At 50.1% G+C, this 27,232-nt stretch overlaps 1 protein-coding gene across 1 annotated transcript; it reads left to right on the top strand.

Annotated features, from left to right (window-relative positions):
- Window positions 1–205: 205 nt before the first annotated feature.
- On the top strand, window positions 206–26,699 carry PHF12 (PHD finger protein 12; the record flags this gene model as incomplete). The annotated part of the gene is made up of 15 exons (XM_079545237.1): window positions 206–271; window positions 526–707; window positions 12,730–12,802; window positions 14,317–14,704; window positions 15,239–15,359; window positions 16,301–16,433; window positions 17,133–17,297; window positions 17,972–18,133; window positions 19,135–19,951; window positions 21,407–21,529; window positions 22,857–23,000; window positions 24,731–24,829; window positions 25,348–25,430; window positions 25,932–26,070; window positions 26,365–26,699. 15 exons carry the CDS (start codon window positions 206–208, stop codon window positions 26,697–26,699), a joined length of 3,030 nt encoding a protein of 1,009 aa, XP_079401363.1.
- Between the last annotated feature and the right edge of the window lie 533 nt (window positions 26,700–27,232).

The raw sequence follows: 27,232 nt of genomic DNA, 5'->3' as shown, positions 1-27,232 counted from the left end.
GGGCCCGGCGGCAGGAGGTGTTGGAGTCCCGGCCGAGCAGCGCAGCGGCCCGTGGGTTAGGCCTCAGCGCCGCCCGCCCCGCCTCGCTCCCGTCTCGAGGCCGCCCGGTGGGGCTCCGCCGCCGCCGCTCCCCGTCCCTCCGTCCGCTCCCTCGCGGTGGGGTGGGGGGGGGGTCTCTCGGGGCCGCTCCCCCCGGGCTGGATGAATGTGGGAGAAGATGGAGACGAAGACGATCGTCTACGACCTGGACACCTCCGGGGGGCTGATGGAGGTGAGGGGGCGGCGGGGGCGGCGGGGCTGCAAAATGGCGAGGGGACCCCCCCCTACGACACCCCACCCCCCCCCCCACCCGGCCCCGAGCCCCGTGGCCATAGAAGGAAGTGCGGCCGCTCGCCCAATCCCCGGTGGGGGCCTCCCGGGGCGGGCTCGGCCTTATCCCGGCCCCACCGAGCCGTGTGCTATGGGGGGCGGTGGGGGTCAGAGTGCGGGCGGCCCTCAGAGTCCTCTGTGTGTGTGTGTGCGCAGCAAATCCAGGCCCTGCTGGCTCCCCCTAAGAGCGAAGATGGGGAGAAGAGGAGCAGGAGGCCCGAGAAGGAGCCCAGGAGAAGTGGCAGGGCCACAAACCACGACAGCTGCGATAGCTGCAAGGAAGGAGGGGACCTGCTGTGCTGCGATCACTGCCCCGCCGCTTTCCACCTCCAGTGCTGGTAAGGCTCCGTGCTCCCGCCCTCCTGCTCTGTGTCCCTGCGGTTGGGGCCCCCGTTAAGTGCCTGCCTTGGAACCGAACGGAGCTGTGAGCCCTGCTGTACTCCCTTCCCCCCCCCCCCCCCCCATCCCCCTTTTAAAAGCCTCCAATCCACACCTAAAACCCCATCCGGACGCCTTCATGGTGTGGACACGCTGACCCCAGGCCCTCCTTTCTTTCTGTGCCCAGAGGCCTAAAGGAGAACCCAGGCCTCGGTCTGCCCGCCGCCTTCCTCCCTGCCTGTACCCCACTTCCCCTCCTCTCTCCTCCAAACACATCCCCGTTCCTCCCCACCCCCCCCCCGGTCCCTGCCTTAAGGGGATTCACAGTGCTGTCCCTGTGCTGGGCCCGGCCTTCCCGGCGCTTCCGTGCTGCAGCGGCTGCTGGGAATAATGGAGGTTGCTGTCTCTGTGTCTCCCTGCCTCACTGTTTACAATATGGCGACCTTCCTTTAAATTATATTTTTATTCTCAGCGCCATTTTGGCTGCATATGTGACTTCCAAACCCTCGCAGCTCTTCCTGAGTATCTCGATCGTGAAAATACCTTCCCTGCAGAAATCCGGGGCTCCGGACTTCTAAAATTGGCACGGCTTATTTCTTTCCCTCCTTTTTCCTTCCCTCCTGACTCCATAGACACGCTTATCTCATCCGTGGGGAATGACTGTTGTGAATTTCGGGGTAGCCGGGCCCTCTTGCTTGGAGTTGTGCGGCTCGGTTGATAAAAGCAGATCTTTTTGCATGCAAATCTGGAGCTGGAGGTACGCGTGGAGGCGGTTGCGACGCCGTTCAGTGGAGGCTGCAGCAGGGAGGGCTCTGGGGCCTCACCTCGGCCCTTCCCATGCACGCAGCACAAAGCCAGCTCTCAACTTTCCGCAGCGGAGTTTTCCTCCGTTCTGCACCAGGAGATGCAATGGGGGCTGCGGTGCCCGTTCTGCTCGCTCAACAGTTGACACAGGCTGAGGGTTTGTGTTAAATTAGCACAGCCAGAGTGGATAATGGAGTGGAGGAGGGAGCGGGGCGAGTCAAACAGCTGGAGCTCATGCTTACCGAGTATTCTTCCTTAGGGGAGATTTTTTAACCGCATTCCTTTCTCTCTTTCATGCTTTGGAGCTTTTTGTTTGCTACCCCGTTACAGCTGTCTCTTTCTTTATTTTTTCACCTATTTTTTTCCCCTCTCTTTGCACGCTGGTTGTGCCGCGTTTCTGTGCCGATTGCAGCTCTCTGAACACTTTCTGAACTGATTGCTGATACCGGGAAAGCTGAGCGTGCGGTCGCAGTTGTGCAGGGAGTGTCCCGTTAGCAGCACACAGCCAGGCCAGCCCAACAATGCTGTAGCGAGCAGCCATGACATCATCCCTCGTGCCCCGAGGAAGTGCTGCTGGTGGTTGGGCACATCCTCTGCATTTACTAGAATGACACCGACCTTTTTTTCTTTCCTCCGACCTTCTCCACAGGCTTTAACGTAAGGGCTTTTTTTCTTACACCAGATATGCTCGCTTTTAACTCGAGTGTTTGCTTGCAGATGTTGTTGAATGCATCCCGAGCCTTCTCTTGCAGAGGCTTCACGCTTGGGTTTTCGGATGGAAGGGCTGTGACTAATGCTGCAAAGTTTAATTGATTCCGAATCCTGGCTCATCCTAACTGTAAATGGGTCTGCTCTGCGCACGGTGAAATCTGGCTATGATTCATGACTTAATTTGGCAAGATTCTTATAGCCAGTGGGAAATGGTCATGTAAATCAGCCATCTAGAGAGGTTTGGCTGTACTCAAGTTGGTTACGTGATAATTACAAAAATTCTTGGGCTAACTAGTCACCCTTCAGGACAGAAGGTGCAGCTCTGGTTATTCCTTCTTGCTTTTATTGTTCCCTTCCTTGGGCTATCTCTGGGTGAGCACTCAGGAGCAGCAGAAGCCCCGGCCCTGCTGAGGCCTTGGAGCAAACCAGGTTGTCTCAAAGCGATGCTTGGCTTTTATATCCATGTTTTCTTCCCCTCACCTTCCACATCTTGCATAAAGTAAACTTCCGTTCAGGATATAAACTCAGGCATAAAGGCAGCACTTGAAACTTCCTTTCTGGCTTTTTTTTTTTTTTTTTAATTATTGTTTTTCTTTAAAGAATAGCAGCTGTAGTGCAGTGCTTGCTTAAGTGGTTTTGAATAGCAGTTGAGCTGTACTGGCTGAATTGTGTTGGCAGCTTAACTGTTCTTTTAATATTTATCGTAAGCTTTCGTGCTAGGTTGTACTTACTATCCGTGAAGCACACAAAAAAGAAAGAGGGCACTTAATTGGCCAAGGAATTGTAATCAGTCAATAAAAGGAGAGGTCAAGGTGTGGTCAGCTCAGAGACAGCCCCAGCTCAGAGCAGTTTCATTTCTGCCCACATGGAAACGATGCTCCATGGCACTGCGCTGCGTGAACCTGCCTGCTCAAAATCCCCCAAACTTCCCAAGTCTGATAGCATCACGCCTCTCTGGTGGGAAACAACAAGCTGTGTCGGTGCACGGGGGAATGGCTGCTCTCCTAGAGGTGAAAGAGCTGTCCTGGTTCAGCTGTTGGGGTTTCAGCTCTTCTCACAACACAGAACAGCTGCTTTGGTGTAGAGCTCCGGGTACTGGTGAGAGGGTGCTGCAGATACAGGGCCTGGTGGGAGGGATATGGGGAAGCACAGAACCCCTTCAGAGTCACCACCTTTGGTTAGTATCACAGACAGGTCTTCAGGTTTGAATTTCCAAAGTGCTTTTTCCTCTCCTTGAAAACAATATGTGATTTATTTATTTTTTTTTTTAGCTCCCAACTCTGGCTTTGGTTGTGCTGTTTGCCTGGAATTTGCTGCTTGGGTCATGGGGCAGTGCCTGCATTTTCATCCTGATGTTGTCTTAACTCAGGTCCCTGTGTTTCCATCTTTACACATTTGGAGGAAAAAAAAGAAAAAAAAGCTTTATTTTCCATTACCTCTGTTATTCATCCCCATCTATATCCTCCTCCTCCCGGGTGTGTGATTGTTCAAGTTCCCCTTATTTTCTTACGCCTGTTTGCAAAGTGAGCGATGTTGCAAATTCATTACAGCGTCAGCAGAGGATTAGAAAGATCCCTGAGAGAAGAGAAGTTTAGTTAGCAACAGGGGGAGGGGAATACCAGCCCGGTGTTGTGCTTCTTTTCGAGTCTCACGGTGTGGAGGAGCCCTCGTAGAGCTGCTCACGCAGCTGAGCATCGCTGTTCAAGTCCCTCTTATGATCGTGTGCTGCTGTGGGAGCATTGCTGGAGTGACCTGAGCTGCCCCAACCCCACCAGCTGCCCATCACAGTGAGCAGACAGTGCCATGCAGTGGTGCTGCCCAGCAGTGGGCTTCCCTTTGCTGCATCTGTGGCAGAAATACACCGCGTCCCCACTGGGTCCTGCACGCACTTTGTGCAGCACTTGCCTCTTTATGTTTGTATTTGGAGCGTTTGGCTCTGTTTCCTCTCGGCTTTGGCAGTCTTCTCCCGAGTGCTGTTGTCGAAGAACTGGAGTAACAGAGCTGCAAAGAGGAGACAGCGGAGCTCAGCCTGAGCCTTGCATATTTTCTGTGAGTCACATCAGTTAAACTCTTCACACGTAGAATGGAAAAAAGTTGTGTTTAACTGTAGGACATCAGTAACTCTTTCTCTACCTTATTCAAGTCCTGCCTTATCTCGGCATCTGGTCTAGCTGTGATTTTGCATAAATATCCATTCTGTGTGAGGGGTGAGGAGGAAAGCATTAGCCTGGCTATTGTCTTTGCTATTCATGCCCCTCGGGTGGTGCTTTGGTCACCTCAGGCTTTCAGGTGAAGCTTTGAAAGGTTCAAAGCATCCGCAAGGAGCGGCAGGATGGCCAGAAAGCTGCCCTGCAGGCTGTCTTAGCCCTAGGAAAAGCGGTGAAAGCCAACAGCTTATTGTGCATCTGTGCTTGTGGTATTTCGGTACTGCTGGGGCCACTGGAGTCGAGATCCCAAAGCAGAAGGAAGCAGTTGCTCTGGCCTGGTTTCTCTGTGCAGAGGGTCACTGCGCATGTGCCTGCAGATGTGGTAACATGATCGGACTTGGCAGTTCTCTGAAGCAGAGTTGCACCAATGAAATCTTTCGCTCTCCTTATTTTCGTCTTAAATCTCTCAGTGCAAAACCAGATAAGGTCAAGCTAAATGTGCGACCTTAAGCTGGGGGCACCAGGAAGCCGCTGATAACGAGAACTTCATGAACTAATCTCAGCTTTTTTGCGACCGGTGGATGACAGTTGTAGCCTGCGTGTGCTTGTGTTAAACCGAGCGTGAGCACATCCTGCGGCGTGGGCAGCAGAGCAGCGCTCACAGCGTGGGTCACAGCAAGGCATGGGGATGCTCTCCATCTCAAGAGGGATGTGTAACTCCTTCACTTTGCTTTGTCTTCAGGCACAGCCCAGCGTTCTGTCAAATCCGCGATCCGAAGGGCGCAGTATGAGGCTGTTAGTAAGGACACTTCTCCACTGTGTTGTCCCTTGGCTTGGGAAGGTGCCACTTTTAAGTTGACCGGGACTCACGGAGCTGAGAACTCTTATTTTTTGGTGCTGTTGTGGAGTTGGTGTTTGAGTCGTCCTGAAAAGGCCGTGCTGGTGGCAGTGGCTCATTGGGAAGCAGTGTGCGTGGCCTCGTTAGCTGCTCCTCCTGCTATGTCAGACCTGCAGGCATGACTCACGGGAGCGTTTGAAAACATGGAAAGGTCTTCCCAGAGGAATTCCAGCTCCTCTAGGCATTTGCAAAGGAAATTCTTAATTGGATTAGATTCATAATGCTAATCTGCTAATGACTGTTTGTTATGGAGATCTTAGTGCTATCCTGTAAATATATTCACCTCAATTTAGCTCGCCTTGTGCCTTTTTATCGCATGCAAGCTCAGTGCTGTTAAGATTATACAGCTGCCTGCAGATCTTACAGCTGGGAATGGGAGAAGGACCACTGTGCACGTTACACAAAGTGGTGTAATGCTCTCATCATTCTCACTGCTCTCAGTTTCTCAGAGCTGCTTTAGATGGGGTAGGAAACAGGGATCTGCAGGTGTGGACGTTAAGCTGTGGTGATTCTGCACTGACTCAGTGGTACCTGGCAGGTTCTTGGGGGCTTTCCTGTGCTCTGGAGCCCTGTTAGTGGTCAGGTGGATAGCAAGGAGCTGGAATCCACTGAGAAGAAAGCAGTTACTTACAGGAAGGAGATGTATCTTCCTGAAGGCAAGTGTTGCGAAGTCTGAGCCTTCAGGGAGTGCTGCCGGTTAGAGTATAAATCACATGTGAGAATGACTACCTGTTGTTTTTTTTTAACCACTCAGGAAGTAAGCTGGGACTTCAGAAAATGCTAATGTATCTCAGAATATAACATGGCTTTGTTCGAGGGCTGTGGAGTGCTGGATTCAACGTCTTGCCACGTCGAGTCACTGGCGAACCTTGGGATTTTACGAGGCAGTCAGAGGAGGCTTTTTCTTAGAGCAGTCAGTGCACGGTGCCTGCAGCCCCACAGCAGCTCAGTGCCTGCCCAGCTGTTGGAAGGAAGGCTGCAGTGCCTGTGTAAGCTGAGTAAAAACAGTGCAGTGCCTTCCTTTAATGAGGGAGCTGACGGGTATCAGTAGTCAGGTGGTTCCATACCCTTTTAGGGTGTGGAGTAAACGCTTCCTAGAGTGGAGAACGAAGAAGGAAAGGAATGCTGTAAATCATTCTTTCAGTCAGCGTGTCAGATCTGCAGCACAAAAAGCGTCTCGGGGCAGCTGGGGGAGCACAGAGCCAAACCCAGCACTAACCTATTTCTGCTGACGTCTGCTCTGCACGACTCACTTGAAGTAAACGAGATGGAGCCGGAGATTACTGACTTTGAACCCCACGGAAAGCAGTGGCCTGAGGATGCAATTTGGAAGGCTGAAAACCCCATACTGGATTCCTGGCAAGCGGGAGTGATTGGTGTGAAACACCTGCCTACAGCCACTGAGTTGGGGCAGCCATCACGTGAGCTTCCCGGAGATCTGAGGCTAGAATAGCCACAGGAGCAGGATGTGAAGGTGATGAGGAAAGGCAGAAGGGATTTATACCCTCTGTCAGGGCTTTTTTGGGGGCTGGGAGTGGAGGGATATTTGTGTTGCTCTACATTTCCCTTTCCTCCCCAGTGTTCTTGGGAAAGCCTAGCCCACACAGAAGTGTTGGAATCATACCTCACTTGTGTCTGTGTGAAACTGAATTCATATTTTTGCTTTTATGGTCTGTGTCTCAGCTTCCTCTGATGTGCTGCTTTCTCTGCTTTTCGTCTCTCTTTGCCACCTTATTGCTTCTGTCCTTTCAGCCCCTCTCCTTTGAACACACTCGGTATCGCTAGGGCTGAATGTGTTCACCTTTCAGAAACCTCTCTAACCCGTGTTTTCCTTTTTTTTTTTTTTTTCTTTTTCTCAGTAGAGCTGTCTCTTCATTTATTGTTCTTTCGAGACAAAATTGGGTGAACTGGCTCTCACTAGTGCTGTGTTTCTCCTCAGCCCTGTTTCTTTTCCCTGTTGCTTCCCTATGTGTCATCCTGCTTTGAGAAGATGACTTCTAATCTGTTAAGAAGATGGTGCTATAGAGATCTGAACACTTAATGATGAATGTGGCCATTGAATTCAGGCTATTGTTACCATTGTCTGCAGCACAGGCGCATGGGATGGAATGGGGATGTGCAAAATGGCTGAATTTCAGAGCGTGACCCAAATTTTCCAAAGTCAACAAGTCTTCCTATTGACTTCTGGATAGAAATACAAAGCCAGGCTCAGTGAACTTGCAGGTATGCCCCAAATTGCAGAAATTCAAAAGCAGCCAAGCTAATTTAGAAACAAAACAACAGCGAACAGAAGACAACTGGAGGGCACGTGTTTCTTTCAATCACATTTATTTATATGGCCATATAGTTGTGTGTATGGAAATCCAGTATCTTGAAAACCTCTTCTCCCTTTAATTTTTTCCTACTGTTAATGAGAGTAATAACTAATGGCTTGCCTGGGGACTGGTCTCTAGGCTGGGTTCTTCCTATGAATAGTAGCAAGCAATTACATCAGGGGATCACATGTTTACCTGCAGCTTAACTGCTTTATTGGACACTCCTGATTGTCAGGTCTGAGCCAGAAAGCTGGACTTCACTATATGTAGGAGGAAGAAAGAAGCGTGCAATGAATGTTGGGATGTAGCATACCTGGTGACACAGAGATGTTAGCGTACCTTTGTCTTTCCTTGCTTGCATCTTGCTTCTCGCTATCTGGCTGTATCACAGTGTTTTAATCCTGCCTCTGTTCTCTGTCTGTTGCTCAGCCCTTATTTCTAACTCTGTTTGAGAGGTGTGTGCAGAGCAGAGGCACTGTTGCAGAGGATGGGATGGTTGGTGTCGTGTGAAACGACCATTTCTGTTCTCCTCCTTACTGAGTGGCAGCCAAAGTAATCACATGCTGACCTGTCCTGGATGTCCATCTCTCCCTGCTGGATGTACAAACATCTCCCTGCCTTTATATACACGTTCAAGACTTTGACTTCAGAGTAAACAAACTGACGCTGAGTGCTGTTAAGCTTTTTTCCACTCGTTTCCTCTGGGGAGGGGAATCTGTACTACAGATGAAAGTACAGCAACTGATGCTCAGCCATTAACATGGACTGCACTGCTGGCTGTGAGTGGGTATAACATATGCAATACGTGAGCCTACTGGACTCCAGAAAACTCCAAAGCCATTAGTTTGGGTGTGATCAGGTCATGCTTAGAGCTCACTGAAGTGCTGAGCTCATCTGAAGTTTGGTGATCCCTGCTGTGGTGCTTGTGCTCATCAGCAGCATCGCTGCTTGTACTCTGAGCATCAGAATGTCCGTGTGAATGAGCGGACGGAGTTTGAAGAACTTGCTGTAGAACTTCACTGGTCCATCTGTGCCAAGGAGCCATCCTGGCTACCGGAACAGAGGGCAGAGCTGCTGGCGTTCCTAATAATTACCTTCAGGATAATGAAGCCTTGCTTCCATCTTCACAGAAAATAGTAAGTTCTTTGACCCAAGATCTGCAGCAGGAAGGTAAGAGTTGCAGCACAGAAGAACCTTCACCAGGCTGCAGCTGCTGCCTGCATTGTGGTTCCTGCCCTCAGCAGAGGCTCCAGGCGCCCTGTTCCAGGTGTCCTTCTGCAGGGCTTTGGAGCAGCTGTGAGCAGAAGCGTGTAACTGAGGCTCGGTAACACTGATTCAAAGAGCTGCATGTGTAAATGATGCAACCTTCTCTGTTTCTCAATGGGTCGCTTGTAATGTGCAGACAGTGCCGTTGGTTTCCTGGTTCGTTTTCGTTACGGCTGCCATTGAGGCCCTGCTGTAGGAAGCCAGGAAGCCTTGTTCTTTATGAAGCCGGTGGAACAGCTGTACCTCTATCCATCACCGGGATAAATAGGATCCAGCAGCAGAGCCGGATGTTTCTTCCTCTGTCTTACTGGCAGACGTAACCAGCATCCTTCCTTGTAAGCCTGTCATTGAGTCCTGGTGAGGTAATGAGAAGATTTCTGCTGAAAACGACTGAAATCAAAGAGAAGTTACTGAAGAAGGCTCTACCAGACACCAGGTCATCTGCCTGCTGCCAGTACCCCAAAGCTGCCCGTCCCCAGAGCTGTCAGCCTGCCTGCAGGCGAGGTGGCCACCAGGAATGCCACGTGGAAATAGCTCCTGGTTAGCTGCTAACTGCTTCCTTTGAGAGCTGAGCCCAGTTTGTGCTCCCTTCCCTTCCCGGTTGTGAAGAAGGTGCCATTCTTTGAGCATTTGTTTACTCATTTATGGAGGTCAGCAAAGTAAAGAGTAATTATGGGGTTTAGACTAACAACGGGCATCTGATCTATGAGAGCTGCAGAGTGTGAAATTAAAAAGCAGAGTGGCTTTGTGCTATTGTTTGCTGGATGAAAAGCTCCCAACGTGCAGATGACTCCTGAAGATTTTTCATTTCATCACAGCCATTTAAATGTTATTTGTGAAGCTCTGCATTATAGTGAGCCTAAAAGTTCACAAGGGCAAGCCTTGGCAACATAAATCTGATCTGAATTTCAAGAGATGCCACTTAGCTTTTTCCCAAAAAAAGCAATTAGTCCAGCCTTGGGCAGTTGGGTATGGCTGTAGCGGCTTTGGGATATGTGATGATCAACATCTCCTTTAATTTCCAGAGGCTTGCAGTTGTTCTTGCAGATGTTTGTGTGGGTACTGACCGAAAGTCGCTGTTGCTTTGGAGCTGTCTTTGTGTTAAATTCAGGAACGCGTTTGTCCTCTGGGCTGTTTGGAGTCCGGTCGAACCAAACCCTGCAGGTAAAAGAGCGTTGGGCCGCTGTGACAACAACACAGGAAACTTTTTGAAAGGAGGGTTTGGCAGGATGGTGCGGCGGGGAGCAACGTGTGCTTCCAGGAGATGTGCTGTAACCGGAGATCACGTTGGTGCTGCACGGCTCGGGTCCTGCTGGCAGCAGGCTGCGGCGGCTGGAGGGCTGCATGCTAATGAAGGATGGGGGAAAGCAGCCCCGTGCTCCTGCCAAAGCACCGCTCCTTACCTTGGTTGTGAAGACCAAACGCCTCGCTGGGATTTCAAAAACGAGCTTCTCGTAACGCTGACGGTAAAAGCTTGAGGAATGTGGTCATAACCGGGCAGTTGAAACGGCGTTCTTCAGCGCTTCCTTGGCTTTATGTTAAGATGCAGGAAATGCTCTTTCCGTGCGGAGGGGCCGGCAGTCCGGGTGCAGCATTCATCAGTCTTTGTTAGTGCAGCGAGCCGCCTTGATGAACAGTTCATTAACCAGGAGAAGCAGAATCGCTCTTTTAATGCACTGCCGCGGCAGTCAGGCCTTGACAGAGAGCACAAAAACTGAGGGGGTGAAGCTGGGAGCTCCAGCCTTGCCACTGCACTGACGCTCATCTTTCCCAATCCTTTGGGAAGAAGCATTCTCTTAAATGCTGCTTTGTGAGAGCTTTATTTAAGATCACTGTGTATGCAGGATCCCGTGCCTGCTGAGCAGATAGCTCAGATTTTTAAAGAAACATCCCAACAGCTTGCACGTTTAGGAAGAAACCCCTTCTAACTCTTCTAGGCACCTCCGGAGGTTTGCTGCGGTATTAATTTGTTTCGTTACAAAATATGTAAGGTGAAGGTAACAGTTAAAACCAATGCCCTGGGGCTCTGGCAACGTGTGGCTGGCTGGCACGGCGCTGGGACGGGGCAGGCGGGCAGGCGTGTTCCCAGCCGTCGGGGCACGCTCTGCAGCAGCTTCAGAGGCATGGATCCACCAGGAATAAACCAAAGTCTTGCGGGTTCCTAGTCCCTGGGGTGCTGGGAAGGGTTGGGCCAGGAGGATCTGTGCTGACTGTAGTGCAGTCCTAAGGGCTCTGTTTTCAGCGGGATTGAACCTGAGCTGTTCCCAAGCCCACCTTGGGACTGAGGCTGCGGAGGGCACCTGGAGATCGTTGGTTCCGCTCCTCCCAGCCCCTCTCCTCGCTGCTATCAGCAGAAGATTAGTTTGCGGCAGGCATTCGAGGCTTCCTAGGAAGCAGTTGGTAGTCGGGGCTTTGGTGCTGTCGTCTAGAGCCTGATCTCTTGTTCATCCAAGCCCTCCAGGAAATGAGAAACATAAGCTGCAGGTATGTTGCTGCGTATCCGCGGAGCGCTGCCTTTCTGGAGCGCGCAGAACGTTGAGGCCTCTGCAACCCTGCTCCTCAAAATGGCTGCCAGATGTGTTGGCTCCACAGAGCTCCCATGAGCCTGACACCACAAGTGCTGAGGTTACCAGCTCCATCCTGGCGGCGTTCTTCCCTCAGGCCTCCGGCAAAGCACTGCAGGGCTGAGCGCACATCACAGTGGCTGCGGCACCTTTGTCGGAACAGCAGCGTGCACAGTGTTGGGACTTTGTCTAAACAAAAGAAGCGTGTTTGTTTTTTTTAGCTCGGGCTTAGGAGCCCAGGCTGAAACGCCCTGTGTGATTCCGCTGTGCTAGGGAAGCTGTGAGCTGGCTGCCTGTGCTTGCATGGCTTCTCAGCAGGGCCGGTGAGCTCCATGCCTGTGTGGCCATGCAGCAATCACCTTGTGACCCAGCTGTAGGTGTCCCTGTTCACTGCAAGGGGCTTGGACCACATGGCCTTTAAAAGTCCCTTCCAGCTCAAACAACTCAGTGATTCTCAGTCGCTGCTGCTGATGTGGGGAAAGGGAGCTGCCAAGCCCTGCAGAGCGCATCCGTTGGGCACGGGGGGTCGATGTGCTTAGCAGGCTTTGTGTCGTATCTCCAGCATCGATAGGCAGGGCTTTTAGAAATATATCTTAAAGCCGTGCTGCGTGGTAACTAGCTGTTTATCTGACAGCGTGGATGTTTCTCTTGCAGCAGTCAGCAGTTTGCTGAAATAACAGAACTTTGCAATAAAGAGGTGTTGGAAAGTACTCGAGCTTGTAGGATTTGTAAGGGAAGTGTAGCAGCTAACATATGCTGCTCTGCCTTTAAGTGAGGGGGAAAAAAATTCTCAAAATAGCCCTCCTTACTCCTTCATTTAATTTGCTTTGATTTATTTCTAGAATCAAAATGAGAATGTCCTTTTGACGTAATGCTGTTTTTATAGTAAGTACAAGTCCATACGAGCAGGATGCATCTTGCATCGCAGGCGAGGCAGGCTGTATGTGGTGACACTTCTGAGAGTATTTGGGCTGTCTTAAGATGGAGGGTGATTCCCACCATGAAGTTGGTGCGCCCAGGCGAGGAGTGTTGAGAAGCATCAAGCTGAAAGAAGCATTAGGGTTAGGGGGAGGTGTACGTGTGGCACAGAAATAATTCCATTTCCTTTTGCTGTTCAATACTAAGACTGAACTGCCAGAGCGTTCTGCACGGTGGAGACGAAATGGATATCATGGAGGACAAACATCACTGGTGACAGAGCTGCCCTGAGTCGGGCTGCGTGGAGATGAGATGTTCCAGAAATAACTTTAAAGCATTGCTTTGTGTTTCTCTTGCAGCAACCCTCCACTCAGCGAGGAAATGCTGCCTCCAGGGGAGTGGATGTGTCACCGCTGCACCGTGCGCCGAAAGGTAAAGCCTCTTGTGACAAGTGTGCTCTGTGCCTCTCAGCTGTCTGTGATTCTGTCATCTCCTCTCCCCTTCGTATCAGCACACATAGTGCCAGAGATGCTCTTTGTGCACGGAGTTAGGAGGGGCTTTGTTTAGGAAAGGCTTCAAGAAAACCAAAGTGTGTTGATGAGACCATCCTGATATTTTTAATATTGTTACCAAGAACCACAGAACTGAAGCACCTGACCTGTTTGAGTCAGGCTGTGCCTTTTAACCTTCCCTCCCATTATGGAAAGGAGGGAGAACTGAGGCACAGAGAGAGGGGCTCCCATACAGGAGGAGGTGAGCTGCCTGCAGGTGCAGCAGGAGTCCTGTTAATGCAGCTTTAGCATTGGGGTTGTGATTGTGGTTAATGTGTGTGGGGTTGTTTTCTATTTAAAAAAAAAAAAAAAAAAAAAAAATGTGACTTCACAGCAATTGCACATCAGCAGAGGGTGAAATCACAGCGAGTTGTGATTTCCTGGGCTGTTGATCAGGATGGGGAGATGACTGAGCAAGATTGTGGCTTGTCTTCTTTGCTTTGGTACTCTTTGTCCAGGAAACTGTCTTGCACAACATAAACATCTTATCTCTGTGACTACACGAGGCTGTGTGACAGAGGATTTGGGAGCTCTGCTGAACTATCTACCAGTTGTTCTCTTGAAGTGACACCCAAAACAGATCTTATGTTACTGAAGCAATTCCCTCGTTACATTTCCAGGGTACTGCTCAGGCATCTGCTGACAGCAGAGATGAAGGTCACAAATGTAATAATATTTAATATAAATTTTAGAAGCACAGCACCAACAAAAAGACCTCTCTGTATTAAAAATCTCTCCTTTTCCAGAACGTTTCATAGTGATGGAGTAGATGGGTGCTGGCAGGCACTGGGGCATGGTAGTTGGCCATGCAGCTGCCCCTGCCTGCAGAATGGACCTCTCAGTGATGGCAGTGTGTTGTTTTCCTCTGCTGCAGTTCCCTCTGCCCACCTTGTTCACGAGTCCTGGTGTCAGGAGATAGCAGAGTGTTTTTTATGATGTGCTTGTGTTCTCCAGCTGACCTTCTCATTCTGTAACGGGTTTGGATGCACTGCCAAGGTTAATAGACTGCATCGGCAATGAATGACCTACCGTGGAGATTGTCTCAGTGTTGGCTGGCAAAGTAAACAGAGTTGTCTGATCAGACAGGTACTTAGGGCTAGATGCTGTGAAACGTTGTCCTGATCTGGGCTCAGGTACAGCTGTCCTGAGAGGAGAGAGGGAGATGCTCATTTTCTTCCCTACGCTTGGTGTTCCCTTCGGCTGTTTTGTCATCTGTATGTTTTTGTCATCTGCAATCAAATTGCTTTTGCTAGGTCAAGGCTTTGGTGACTTCACGGGTGAAGTTGTAGTAAGTGGCTCAAGCTTTTTCAGATGCTGTTTGTCTTCAGTTGCTTGTTTGTCAAGTTGCTGTGCTTTGTGGCCTCCGTGATAAGCTTGCCTATTCATGTCGTGCAGAAGCGAGAACAGAAGAAAGAGCTGGGGCAGGTAAATGGATTGGTGGACAAATCTGGGAAAAGGACCACCTCCCCAACCAGTGACGCAGACCTGTTGGACAGGTCTAGCAGCAGCATCAGGGCTAATGCGCATGCCAGGATCTTGGAAAGGAGAGCGAGCCGGCCTGGCACTCCCACATCCAATGCCAGCACCGAGACCCCCAACTCAGAGCAGAATGATGTCGATGAGGACATAATTGACGTGGATGATGACTCTGCCATTGCAGAAATGGACTGTGGGCAGCCCCAGCTGAAGCGACCGTTTGAGCTTCTTATTGCTGCTGCCATGGAAAGGAACCCAACGCAGTTCCAGTTGCCGAATGAATTGACCTGCACCACAGCACTTCCAGGTGAGCAACGGGCCGCCCGCTGTGTTGGTGGAGGTGTCTGCAGTTGCATCCTGCTGCCATCTTGCCTTTTTTCCTTCTCCACTCCTTGTTGATTGTGGTGAAAGCAAAAGGTGTTCTGCTCTCCTTGGTCCTCGTCCAGCAGTCCTCTTCTAACTGCCTCTGGTTCCCCAGGATGTGGGGACGCTGCTGGCAGCTCTGTCAGCATTGAAATGGATTCTGCATTCAGTTGAGTCTAAATCATCAATCTGAAGAATTTTCCTATTGTCCAATTACTTGATTTTTAACTCTTCGTATGATATAACCATATCAAGTAATGACTGGATTGTTTCCATGGCTCCCTATGTGTTAAGCTTGAAGTATGCCTACCTTTAGAGCCAATCTCTGTCACTTAAATCTAGGTTTAGTGATGGATAAGGGCTCCTTAAGCAGCTCCTTTTAGGCTTTTCTGTTTGCTTCTTGCTGTGCTGATTATCTACCAGGAAGGAAATCTCTGCTGTGTGGGTAACCCAAAGCTTTTTTAAAATTTTCTTTCAGGTACTAGCAAGAGGAGGAGAAAGGAAGAAACCACAGGAAAGAATGTCAAGAAAGCACAACACGAGTTAGACCACAATGGTTTGGTTCCCTTGCCGGTCAAAGTCTGCTTCACATGCAACAGGTATTTAATTCTTCCAGGGAAGCTGTTTGGTGTAACTGCACCATTCATGGGAACAAAGTTCTTCCTGACAAAAAAACAAGAAGACCAACCTCTTATCTTTCCTGTTTTCCTTCACTGCTTACGATCTTCTAAGCAAATAAGGGCATAATAACCTTTGCTAAATAGCAGATGCTTAACGACAAGTGCAGCCGTGGCTTCTGCAGTATTGCATAGCTGTAAAGGTTTTAAAGTGTAGCCTGAAGAGATTGAGCCATCTTGCCTTTGGTATTTTTCTACTCAGAAAAAATCTAAAGTGGTGGTGGTTTAGAAAGCAGAGGTGTTTGTTTATGGCTCATAAAGAAAGAATGTGAAGAGGTGACCTTTAGGAAATAGAAATATACAGAGAGAGCTATAAGCCCAAGGCAAACAGGAGTATTGTGCTGCAATGGTAAATCTTAAAACTAGTTTAAAGTACTGCTGTGGGTTTTTTTATGACTGTAGGAAAAAAACTCAGAGATATATCCCTACTCAAGTTGTCAGCAGGACCTAATAAGCACTTTGGGAACCCAGTCAGAATGAGTTTTCTGGAAAAAAAATGTAATAGCTTATGTTTGAGGTTTCTTTCTGATCTTTTAAGTCTTGCTCTAAACAAAGCCACTTATAACCACTGCATAACATCAGCTTGAGAAGTTGCATACGTGAGTTGGACAGGTGCTTGCTGCTTCTCCTGCCAAAGCACCAAGAAGCCCTCGTGTGTTAGGGCAAGTCCTTTCACCTCGAGTGGGTCTTGCAGAATGTCCATACAGTTCAAGTTACAAACCTGAAGCTTAATTTTAGATGCAAGTAACATAGCATGTGGGATTTGGTAGGGAAAGATAAGCTGATGTGGTTAGCCAAGCTTGCACGTTTGCTTTTGACTCTCTGTTCTGCATGGGAAATGAGATGTGACTCTCTCTTTGCAGGAGCTGCAGAGTGGCACCTCTAATTCAGTGTGATTATTGCCCGCTCCTGTTCCACATGGATTGTTTGGAGCCACCTCTTACTGCCATGCCTCTGGGTAGATGGATGTGCCCAAATCACATAGAACACGTGGTGGTAAGCAGGACTGATTGCAGTATGGTAACCGGATGCTGGAATGGAACCTGGCAGGTCCATTAAGGGACAAAGTGCAACAATGTAAAACAGCTTCTGAGCTCTTATTGCTCCCTGTAATGCTTGTAAAGCTCCTGCTGCAAGCAGTGTGCCTCCAAAGGAAGATGATGCTGCTCTCTGCAATAAAATATAAAGATGGGGGATCTCCTTGTAACTGCAGCCGACAGCTCAGAGTGTGACTCACTGCCAGCTTGTCTGGTTTTCGGATTGGACTCCTTAAGATCTAGATGAGCTTCCCGAACTGTGCTACAAAGCAGCTCAGTGCTACAAACAGGGGAAGTCACTCTTTGCATGCTTAACCCAAAAAAGTTTCATTCCAAGCAGGTGCTTTCATTTGTGGAAAAGCAAATGAAAAGTGTTGTGCTTGAGACTAAATGCTCAGAAAACACGGGGCTGGAACAAAGGGCTTGTGTCCAGAGAAACTGCTTCTGAGAGCACTGATGCTGCTTTTAGGCCTCTGAGTGCTTTTGTCTCTGCCTCCAGCAATGTGGCCTTTAGCAGGAACGGTTAGAGCTGCAGGAAGTAAGTAGCGTAAAGCAGAGCCCATGCTGTACTGCCAGTGCTGCGAGGCATTATGACAGTCTTAGGGTGCCTTAGTGCCCTGCAGATCCCTAACTACTGTGGCATTATTTGATCACCCAGCTGAACCAGAAGAACTTGACCCTGAGTAATCGGTGCCGAGTGTTTGACCGCTTCCAGGACACCATTTCTCAGCACGTTGTCAAGGTGGATTTCTTAAACCGAATCCATAAGAAACATCCTCCGAATCGCAGAGTTCTTCAGTCAGTGAAGAGAAAGGGTTTGAAGGTGAGTGTCAACAAGTTGGTGTTGGTGAAACTCCCCGTGTTAGTTTGGCAGGGAAACCAGCATGCTCCATAGGGATAGCCTTGTTGGGGCACGAGGAGGAGGTGGGGACTGAATGAACGTGTTGGTGGGATGTCTGGAAGTCAGCAGTCAGGGCAGTTATTTTCACTGCACATAGGGTTCAAGCAGCTCTGTTTTTTCCAGCACCTGTGATGCTCAACTATGAGAAGTGAACCTTTAAATGTAGCACAGGCATGGGAAGTACAACATAAAACCGACCAAAGGTGGCCCTAGAGTCAGAATCTGAGCTGCACTGTGTTCCCTGTTGAACCCCAAGGAACATCTCTACCAGAATGCCTGAAAAATAACATGTGGCTATCTTAAATGCTTCCCCCCCTTTTTTTTTTCCTTGCCTTTTCTTTGCATGACTTTCTTGTGCTGTAGCCACTGTGTTATGCTGAAGTCATGCCTGACCCGAGGGAATGAAACCTATTAATTTCAGCATAGCTGCATCAATTTGAAGTACTCGGTACTTGAAACTTCTAATGTATTGTCTGCAGGATTCCTCTGGGTCAGAAAACACCAAACACAAAGCACAGTGCTGGTTAGGCACTTAATTTAACAAGTCATTCTTGAGTAATTGTTCTCATGTGCGATCTTCTTTCTCTCCCATGTAGGTTCCTGATGCTATAAAGTCCCAGTACCGGCTTCCACCCCCGTTACTTGCGCCTGCAGCAATTAGAGATGGCGAGCTGATCTGTAACGGGATCCCTGAGGAACCCTTGCAGAAGCACCTTTTGAACACTGAGCACTTAGCCAGCCAGACAGAACAACAGGAGGTAAATGAAGTCAAAATGCTTAGACTCTGTCTGTAGTTGCTTTGGTACAACAATCTTTTTCCCTTTCAGTTGCCATCAGAGCAGTTGTCAGGGAAACCAGTCTCAAAATCGTATTTCTGAAGGTGATAGCTTGTCTTCTCTCTGACACCCCTCGCCCATTAAAACTTCATTTTGGTATTCTGGGTGAAATGTAAAGCCTCCTCACCTCACACTTCAGGAAAGTGGTGAAATATTTCTCTGCTCTTAACAGTGGCATTGAGGGCTTTCTGTCTAGATGTCATTTTTATTTCCTGGCTGAGAAGACATAACTTCCAATTTGATTATGTAAGGCTGCTCTCTGACACATTTGCTTGTGTGTTAATGTCACATTACTGGGCAGCATTTTATTGCTGATAACCAAAGATTTCTAAATCGACCTCAAATGGTTGTTTAAATCTTGTAGGCAATTCCTTGCTGGACTCCACGATGCGAAGGCATCGAGTCCTGATGGTTCTTGTGCATGGTGTGTGCACACTGACCACAAGGCTTAAAACTTCGAGGAAATCTTTTGGGCATCTTCAGCCAGGTGTAGAAGAAAAGATGCTCTGATCCTCTGCTTTGGCAGGTGACTGCCTTTAGCATGAGTTAAATCAGCATTTCTTTGCAGCGTGCTGTGGAGTAAGCTGAAGGGTTTTGTTTAGAGAGAAGCCCGTGTTAGTGGAAAATGTGAATGTAACTAGCTGAAGAATTTGCACCACTTTCAATGCAGAGAAAGGGAAACATTCGGGAGCAGAGAGCTGCCTGCTGCCTTTCCCCTCCTGCGATCTCAGCTTCTCTGTGTGCTGAGCTCTGCACAGAGTTGAGCAGTGCACATCCAAAGCCTTCTCCCAGTACTAGACGAGCTCAGAGCAGGTGCTGGGTGCTGTGAGCAGGTGCTGGGTGCTGTGCAGTGGGGCGGTGGAGCTTTGGAGCACGGTGTGCCTGCAGAGCTAACGTGTGGGTTTTCTTTCCCTTTCTCCCAGTGGCTCTGTAGTGTTGTTGCGCTCCAGTGCAGCATATTGAAACATTTATCTGCTAAGCAGATGACTTCGCTTTGGGACTCTGAACAAACAGAGAAGGCTGATATTAAGCCTGTTATTGTGGCAGACGGCGCGCTCGCCAACCCTTACCAGGCAGCTGACAAGGCACCCACACCTTCCCTCTATTCCATGTCATCCTGCACCTCAGGGATTACCACCCAGAATTCCTTGAGTTCCTCACAATCCCAGCAGACTGTGTCACAGGAAGATGTCAACTGCAGCTCCTGTCTAGATAAATCCAAGAAGGTGTCTTCTTGCGGGACTTCGAATGGGCCGACAGCCTCTGACGTTAAAGTAAACGGTCCTCATTTCTATGGCGTTTCATCTGAACCTTCAGCACAGTTGCCTGACTCCCAGAGGCTGGCTGGAGCTGGTAACACAATACCTGTTTTGTCCCATCGGCAAACGTGGCCCAGGCCCCTCACGCCCCCAGCGACTTGTGGACTTCTGAATCACACCATTGGAACCATTGTCAAAACGGAGAACGTAGGAGGACCCGTTTCTTGTGCACAAAGGGGTTCTGTGCCAGTCACAAGCATGCCTACTTCCATATCGAGCTCCTGTGCCAGCCTGGAGACCACCAGCACTTTGCAAAGGAAGAACGTGCAGACGCAGATAGGACCGCCGCTGTCAGCGGACCTGCGATCCATGGGCTCCCCTCTGACTGCCACCAGGGCTCTCACCCCTCCCCAGGCTGCAGGAGATGGGATCTCTGCTGTTGGATCCACAAACAGATTCTGTTCACCAGCACCACCTTCAGGTAAGTGCCCAGCAGCTGATCTTGGCCCCAGGGTGGGGAGGCGTGCAGCTGAGTGCTGTTTCTGGACCCGCAGGCTCTCTCTCAGGAACCTAGGACAGTCTCTCCTATCCTAGGCTCCTTCACAGGAGCTGTGGGATGAACCTGAGAGCAGAGTTCTATCCTCAGCATCAAGGCAGTGGGTCGGTAGCTCTGGGAAGCAGCAATAGATTCCCATCCCTTGGCTGCTGCCTCCCTGTCTGCTCCGGTGCTGCTATAAAACTGCCAGTTGATTTTTAGAGCACCGCTTGGATTGCCAGACAGGCTTTTTCCCAAGCACCTCTCACCCTTCTGATGCTCTGCTCTCTGTTCTGATGGTGGCTGTGTCCCCTTGTGCAAAGTCTGCAGCTGCACAGCACTGACGTGCAGGAATGTGACCTGGGACGTTGTAGTGAGTTTAGTACCTGCCACTCTGCTCACACAGATACTTATGATTTACCATTCTGTCCTGGGCTTTGCCCTAAAATCTTGCTGTTAAAGGGCACAAACCCATTCATCAATGTAAAAATATCGAGTGAAAAACATGGAGAGCTGAAGGTGTGAGGGTAGCATCTCTTAATTCCTACGTTTTTGCTAGAAGAAGCTTTCACTTTCCTTTTGCCTCCCCCCTACCAGCCCAAAGCTCAAGCCATTGGATCCTTTGTGCAGGTTGGGTTTGAAGCAAGCAGCAGAGCTGCCTGTCACTGTTCTCCTTGCAGCTGTAGCTGCTCGGTGTGGGTTTGGGTGGAGTGCAATGTAGGCAGCATCCTATTGTTCTGAAAATTCCTCTTGAGTAACTTCAGAGCGTTAGCTTGTGCTTGGGAGCAGCTCCCGGAGCAGCTGCCATCCCTGCTTATTGCTGAACCAACGCAGTCGTTCTGGGGCTGCTGGTTTGTCCCCTGCTTGGAAATGCAAGGCTGGGAGGCCTTCAGGTGCTGCAGGGTGCTGTGAGTGGAGAATTCCCGTGACTGTCACATTCTGAGCAGTGAGCTGCAGCCCGGAGTTGGTAATTGTACAGAAATGAAAAGGTTGAGGCAGACGTGTTTTTAATGCGTGTTCAGGCCTGGGCAGGCTGCTTAGCAAAGTGTTGCAGGTTTAGCAGGCTGCTTCAGCTCTGGGGGCTCAGTGCTTATCGGCCAGTGTCTGTAGTACAGCATCACTTCTGTCTCTCATTGCTGCTGCTTTAATTGGGGAGTGGGGGGGCCTGGCTTTCTGAAGTGCAGAATTCCTCCAGAACTGAAGGACATGGAGGCCGAGAGCCGCTGCTGTACTCCAGGCACAAGCTGACCTTCGTGCGAGGGGCAGAAAGCTCGTGGTCTCCAATTGGGGCCCATTTCAAAGCATGGCTCTGTGCAGAATTAGTCACTCTGAGCAGCCCGAGGGCTGGGCATATGTCTCACGTCACGGTGACACATCTCCTCTGCACCATTCTCCCTGTAGATGGTAAGGTCAGCCCCAGCACCTTATCCATAGGAAGCGCTTTAACTCTGCCCTCGTCGCTCACGTCGAACTCTGCAGCCATGTTGGACCTCACCAGTTCCCTGAAAGCGTTTATGGACGGCGGTGAGTATTTGGTTTATCGGTCTCTGCTAGCGCTGTGCGTTTGCTTCCGGGGCATTTTCTGTGCTGAAGGAGTTGCAGAGATAAGGCAGGGTTGCAGTCAGGTGAGGGAGGGGCAGGATATGTGTTACCTTACACGTGTCACGCATTTCCCTACTTGTAGCCTTGCCAAGGCAGCGAGGCCAATGGAGGGCTTCTGCTTGAAGCTCTTCTGAGGAACAATCCGAATGCTATTGCCTGGGCTTCTTTCCAGGTGGGATTCACATGCAGGAGCCTGCAGCCCTGCCGTGTTGTGGTGCTATTTGTGCTCAGAGGTGTTCCCAGCATCTCCACGCCTTGTAGCTGAGCAGTCTCTGAGTCGTGGTGCTTTATCAGCTCTGCTCATTTCCTGATTGATTCCTGCTTCTGTCTGTCTTCTCCTGGACTGGCGTAGTTTTTTATTTGCCTTTTGTTGCACTTGGCAAGAATTGCCCTATCTCAGTGCAGTGACCTCAGGAGGAGGAGGTTGCTAACCAGCAGTCATCCACAGCACAGCGAGGCAGGCTGGTGCCAGGGCCTGTTTCTCAAATGGAGCCTTTCTGGCGTTGCAAGTGTGATGGCCCTCTTCTCATGGGTGAATCCCAGCTGCTCAGCTCAGCCAGACCACCCCTCTGCCATCAGGAAAGGCTGTTGTGTCTGTGCTTCTTCTGCTTGCTGTTTTAACTGTTGCTGGTGCCAAAAAAACTTGGAAGCAGAGGTTAGCCAGCCTGCTTTTGCTACCAGAAGGCAGATCTCCATAGGGCTTTACGACTAGAAATACTTCAAAGCTATCAGCAACAGATCTGCTTTAGAGCTTGTTAATAATCCAGTCTGAATTACCTTGTTTTGGTTAATTGACCCTGCTGTGAAAGCATGTGACTCAGGAATGAGCATGGAGCTGCTTCAGAGGTGGTTACTGCTGCAGTGCAAAGACTTTACGACTAGATAACGAAGCCTCAGGAGAAGGAGCCAGCCCACTGCCTAAGGGGCAATGTCTGCCCCTACAGCCTTGTTGCTTCTGAGCTGAAACAGCAGGTTTTCAACCTAGCAGTCCTTGTTGCCCTGAATTTCTGAGCCCTGAACTTCTGCTGGCTGCCTGCTTTGCAGCTTTGCAGCCATAGCTGACACTCTCTATGTACTGCTCACGTGAGAAGTAAGAGACCACCCTGTGTCACGTTCTCAGTACTGTGGATGTTGTTGATCCTTGCTGTTGAAGCACATGGCAGGTCTGAAAGCAGGACTGTTAAATCCACTGCAGCTCAGATGACTCCTTTCCATGAATAACTGTACTAATTGCTTTTTGTTTTAACAGAGATTGAGATAAATATGCTGGATGAGCAGCTGATCAAGTTTCTGGCCTTGCAGAGAATACATCAGCTCTTTCCTTCCAAAGCTCAGTCTCTAGCAAGCAGTGTCAGTGCCCATCAGCAATCTCCTGTGGCAAACCACATTGAAGGTAAGAGCAGCCCTAGAATAGCTGGGTTATGTTGAGCCTTTCCCTTCTGGCACTTCTGCCTGTTCCTTGAAGGAGATCTTCACTCTTCCTTTGGTATCTGCTTGATGCTGCCTTTCTCTCTTTGCATTTCCTTCTCTGGATATCTGCTGACCTGGGATGCTTCCAGGTCCCTCTGCTAACTTGTCATGCAGTGAGAACACCTTCAGTAATGTTCAGTGAGCCTTCTGATTTTCTGAAGGTCTTTAGTGATGTCACGTTTTACTCATCTGAGCACGAGATGGGAAGGTTGCGTTGTTCTCCTCTCCCCATCTTTGAGATGGACAAGAGAAACATTTAAGATAAATACGCTGATAATCTCCACAGGCCTGAATTCAGCTCTGGTCGTGGGTTTTGGCATTACTAAAACACCACCAGCTGCACGGGGAACGTGGCTTCCTGTTCCTCTGCATGCAGCCATTCAGTGCGATCTGCTTTCGAGCACTGAGTGCACAGCCTTGTTGTGGGAGCAGTTGTCTGCTCCCCCCTGCTGGGCCTGGGGCTGGGTATCCAAGATAAGGTCTTTGGAAGTCTGCTGGCATGGCTAACCTTCTTCTGAAGCTCTGTGCTTGCCTGCTTACTTGCTGCTGTAGCATCACAGCATTCTCTGAATGCTTTGTTGATCATCTTCTGAGCGCTGCTGTTGGATACAGTGCCGGGCCGCGATCGGAGCTGCTTTCCTGTGCTGCTCCAAGCAACCAACTCCTGGAAATTCTTCAGCACTCTGCTTTCCAAAAGGCAGATTGATGCTGTCTTAACCCACAGCCCTTTCTGGACAGGATGGATGCATCCAGCTGACTATTCAGCATTACTGATAGTAGATTTCAAACCTTTTGTGAGCCCTGTTGAGTCAGCAGAGCCAGACAACTGAAAGGACTCATGCAGAGGTGGCAAGCTGCACAATTCAACTGTGCCAAGTGCTGCACGTCCAGGGATGCCACTCAGTGTGGCCACTGTTCCTGACATAGGTGACTCTGCAAGCAGTCTCATAATCCTTGTGTTCTGCTCTTTGATTTCACACTCTTGGCATAAAACTGGCCTGCAGATGTGGTGTCAGAAGAGGCTCTGTGTGTAGAAGGGGCTTATCTCCAAGAGACAGCTGCTGAAATCCCGACAGCGCTGTGTGGCCTGCGGTTTGATATCTGTTCCACAGAAAATGATTTTCTGCCCGGTTCACGCGGGTGTGTGCAAATGATTTCAACCTGGCTGCCAGGAAACTGCTGCAGGGACTGACCTGAGGGTAAAGCAGTGTGCTCAGGACATCAGCCCGTGCTGGGAATGGGGTTAATCCCTGGACCAGGCTGCTCAACCTGTGCCTTTCCCGCAGCTTCTCTACAAGTGGAGCTGTGATGTTGGTGACGTTCACCAGCAGCAATTGTTGTAAGCGGTGCTTTGCCAGCAAGGCACAAGGCTGATAACCCAAAGCAGGAGAGATGAAGAAAGAAGCTAGGAGTAGAGAGCTCCTGTTCTCAGCATGGCTCTGCTGCGTGTGCTCTGCAATTGCATGGCTTCTCTGGGTACCTGGGAAGGCTTCTCCCTAACGATGAGATGCTTTATCCACAAACGTTTCTGGCGGGTTGGAAAGCTGGAGCTGAGGCTAAAGCTGCATTCCCCTAGGATCTGTGCTCTCTGCTGGCATCAAGCAGCCCGCGGAGCTGATAACATTGTTCAAGTGCTTTCTCTTTATCTTGCAGCGCAAAGAAAGGAAGTGCAAGCCCGGGCAGTGTTCTACCCTCTGATGGGCTTGGGGGGTGCGGTCAATATGTGCTATCGAACCCTCTACATTGGGACAGGTGAGTGGCTTTTCCCCAGTGTCACTTTCTAGAGGCAGAGTGGCTCCCCTGCCCCCCCCCCCCCCCCCCGTGTGCTCCAGGGGGAGATGAGCGCCGCTGCTGGGATTCCTCACGAACACAGAAGTCCCCCATGCAGCAGAATGTTTGCTCTGGGGCTGTGCCTCTGCAGCCTGGTGGGCACCAGAACGTCTCTGGGCAGGGGGAGGAATTAAAGTTTGCTTGTGGGTTTTGTTTCTCGCTGCTCGCGTCCCTTTGGTGCTCTGGAAATGGCCGGCAACACCTAAATGCTGCTCAGCCCTCCTGCCTGTGCAGCAGCCAGCTCTCCCTTCCCCCACTGAAACTTTGTTCGTGGCTTATCGCAGCGTTATTCATGCAGGCCTGGGAGTGCAGACAAAGGCAGTTGCTCCCCTGTTGTTTTGCTAATTGAAGTTTAATTCTGTCTGTTGTTCTCTGCTGCCTGGCAGTTCTTTTTTTTCTTCCTGAAACGAACTGAGCATTTTTGTCCTCCCCATTGGCAGGAGCCGATATGGATGTGTGCCTTACAAGCTATGGTCACTGTAACTACGTGTCCGGCAAACACGCCTGCATATTCTACGATGAGGTGAGAGCCCGAGCCTTTCTTTGCTTGGCATGCATGGCAGGGGGAGCTGGAGATACAGGCAGCAGGTTGCCTTTGTGCGGTGCTCCTTTATGGGACTGCAAAGTAGGAGCCAGAGCTGTGAATGGTTTCACTCCATGAAGGCTGCGTCAGCGTTTTGTGTCAAACCCCTTTCTGAAGCACAGAGCTCTGCCAGCAATGGTTGCTCTGAGCAAAGTGCTTGTGGACAAAGGCTGACCACAAGCGAGCGCTGTCACTGCTGGCATCCGGGGAAGGAAAATAGCACAGAGATGGTTTGATCCTTTTTGACCCGGCTGATATTTAACTAAAATGTTAGTGTAAACAGAGCTGCCTCTTCCTACCATCCAGAGATGAGTTTGTTCATGGCGTAAACAGACCGGTCTGCCAATGGAAGTGCCGCTGGAGACGGGCTCCTGTTTGACCATCAACAGCAGCAGGCAGGGAGGGGTTGTTTGTGATCAGTTCCTTCTTCTCCTTGCTCAGAACACGAAACATTACGAGCTGTTGAACTACAGTGAGCACGGGACAACGGTGGACAACGTTCTCTATTCGTGTGACTTCTCGGAGAAGATGGCTCCCACTCCTCCCAGCAGTATTGTTGCCAAAGTGCAGAGTGTGATAAGTGAGTGTCCACGCAGCCCGGCCCCTGTCGTGCCCTGGGGACCCGTCGGAGGTCCTGTTCCCCTCTGCTCAGCTTCCTCTTGCCCGGCTGCTGAACTGCACGCGCTCGTGTCCCCCTGGGGACAACGGGACGCCTCTTAGGGCTGCCCTGGGACTCTGTTCCTCTTCCATCTGCTGCCGAAGTGCCTCCAGGCTGCAGGGTTTGCTCCTGGAGCGCCCGAGCAGCAGCCCCAACGGGCTGAAACAAGCCGCTGCCTCGAGCTGCACCAAACCTGACGTGCTTTTTCTTTTCCAGAGCGACACAAAAGCAGGAAGCAGGAAGAGGAGCCGCACGAAGAAGCCGCCGTGATGAATTCGCAGGCACAAGGGCAGCATCGGAAACCCTGCAACTGCAAAGCCAGCAGCTCCAGCTTGATAGGGGGCAGCGGGGCTGGCTGGGAGGGGACGGCTCTGCTCCACCACGGCAGTTACATCAAGCTGGGCTGCCTGCAGTTTGTTTTCAGCATTACCGAATTTGCGACCAAACAGCCCAAGGGGGACGCTGCCTTAGTACAAGACATGGACTTGGAGGAGAAGCTTTCTCTGAAACCCCACCAGGTGCCCGTGCTGCGCTCCAACTCTGTTCCCTAGGAATTTCGAGGAAGAGAAGCTTTGGAGATCCAAGGAAACGCCCTCAGACTCTTTGCAATGCAAAAACTGTACAAAACCGAGGTGGGATTTTGTAACGTCGGCCCAGAGACTGTCCACACGCCGTTTGCATGAAATGAAGAACGTTTAACTTTTTTTAATTTTCTTTTTTTGCTCAAGTTTTAGGGGCATTTGCACATATATTTGTACTATACATTTCATTTTAAAAGGAAAACTGCAGCGAGAGCAGGACGCGTCGGAGCGAGGGGCGTCTGAGCCGAGGACTCTCTCTGACAGATCGCACCCACGCAGTTGTAAAATAATCAGAAACTTGTTCTATTTTGTGCCAGTGACAATAGTTTTATATTAAAAGAGAAATACAGTTTTCATACAGCAAATCTATACAATATCATTGTTTTATTTAATGTAAAGAAGCCGCTCTTCTTCCCACAGTTACGTTTCCCATCCCTCCCCGCTCTGGTTGCACTACAGTAGCTACTGTGTATTGGGCAGTGAGAAACAAATTCTTTTCCTGG

Source organism: Tetrao urogallus, assembly GCF_951394365.1.
Source record: "Tetrao urogallus genome assembly, chromosome: 20".
Lineage (NCBI taxonomy): Eukaryota > Metazoa > Chordata > Aves > Galliformes > Phasianidae > Tetrao > Tetrao urogallus.
Note: the sequence above shows the minus strand (reverse complement) of the source record. Positions and strands in the feature narration are given on the sequence as shown.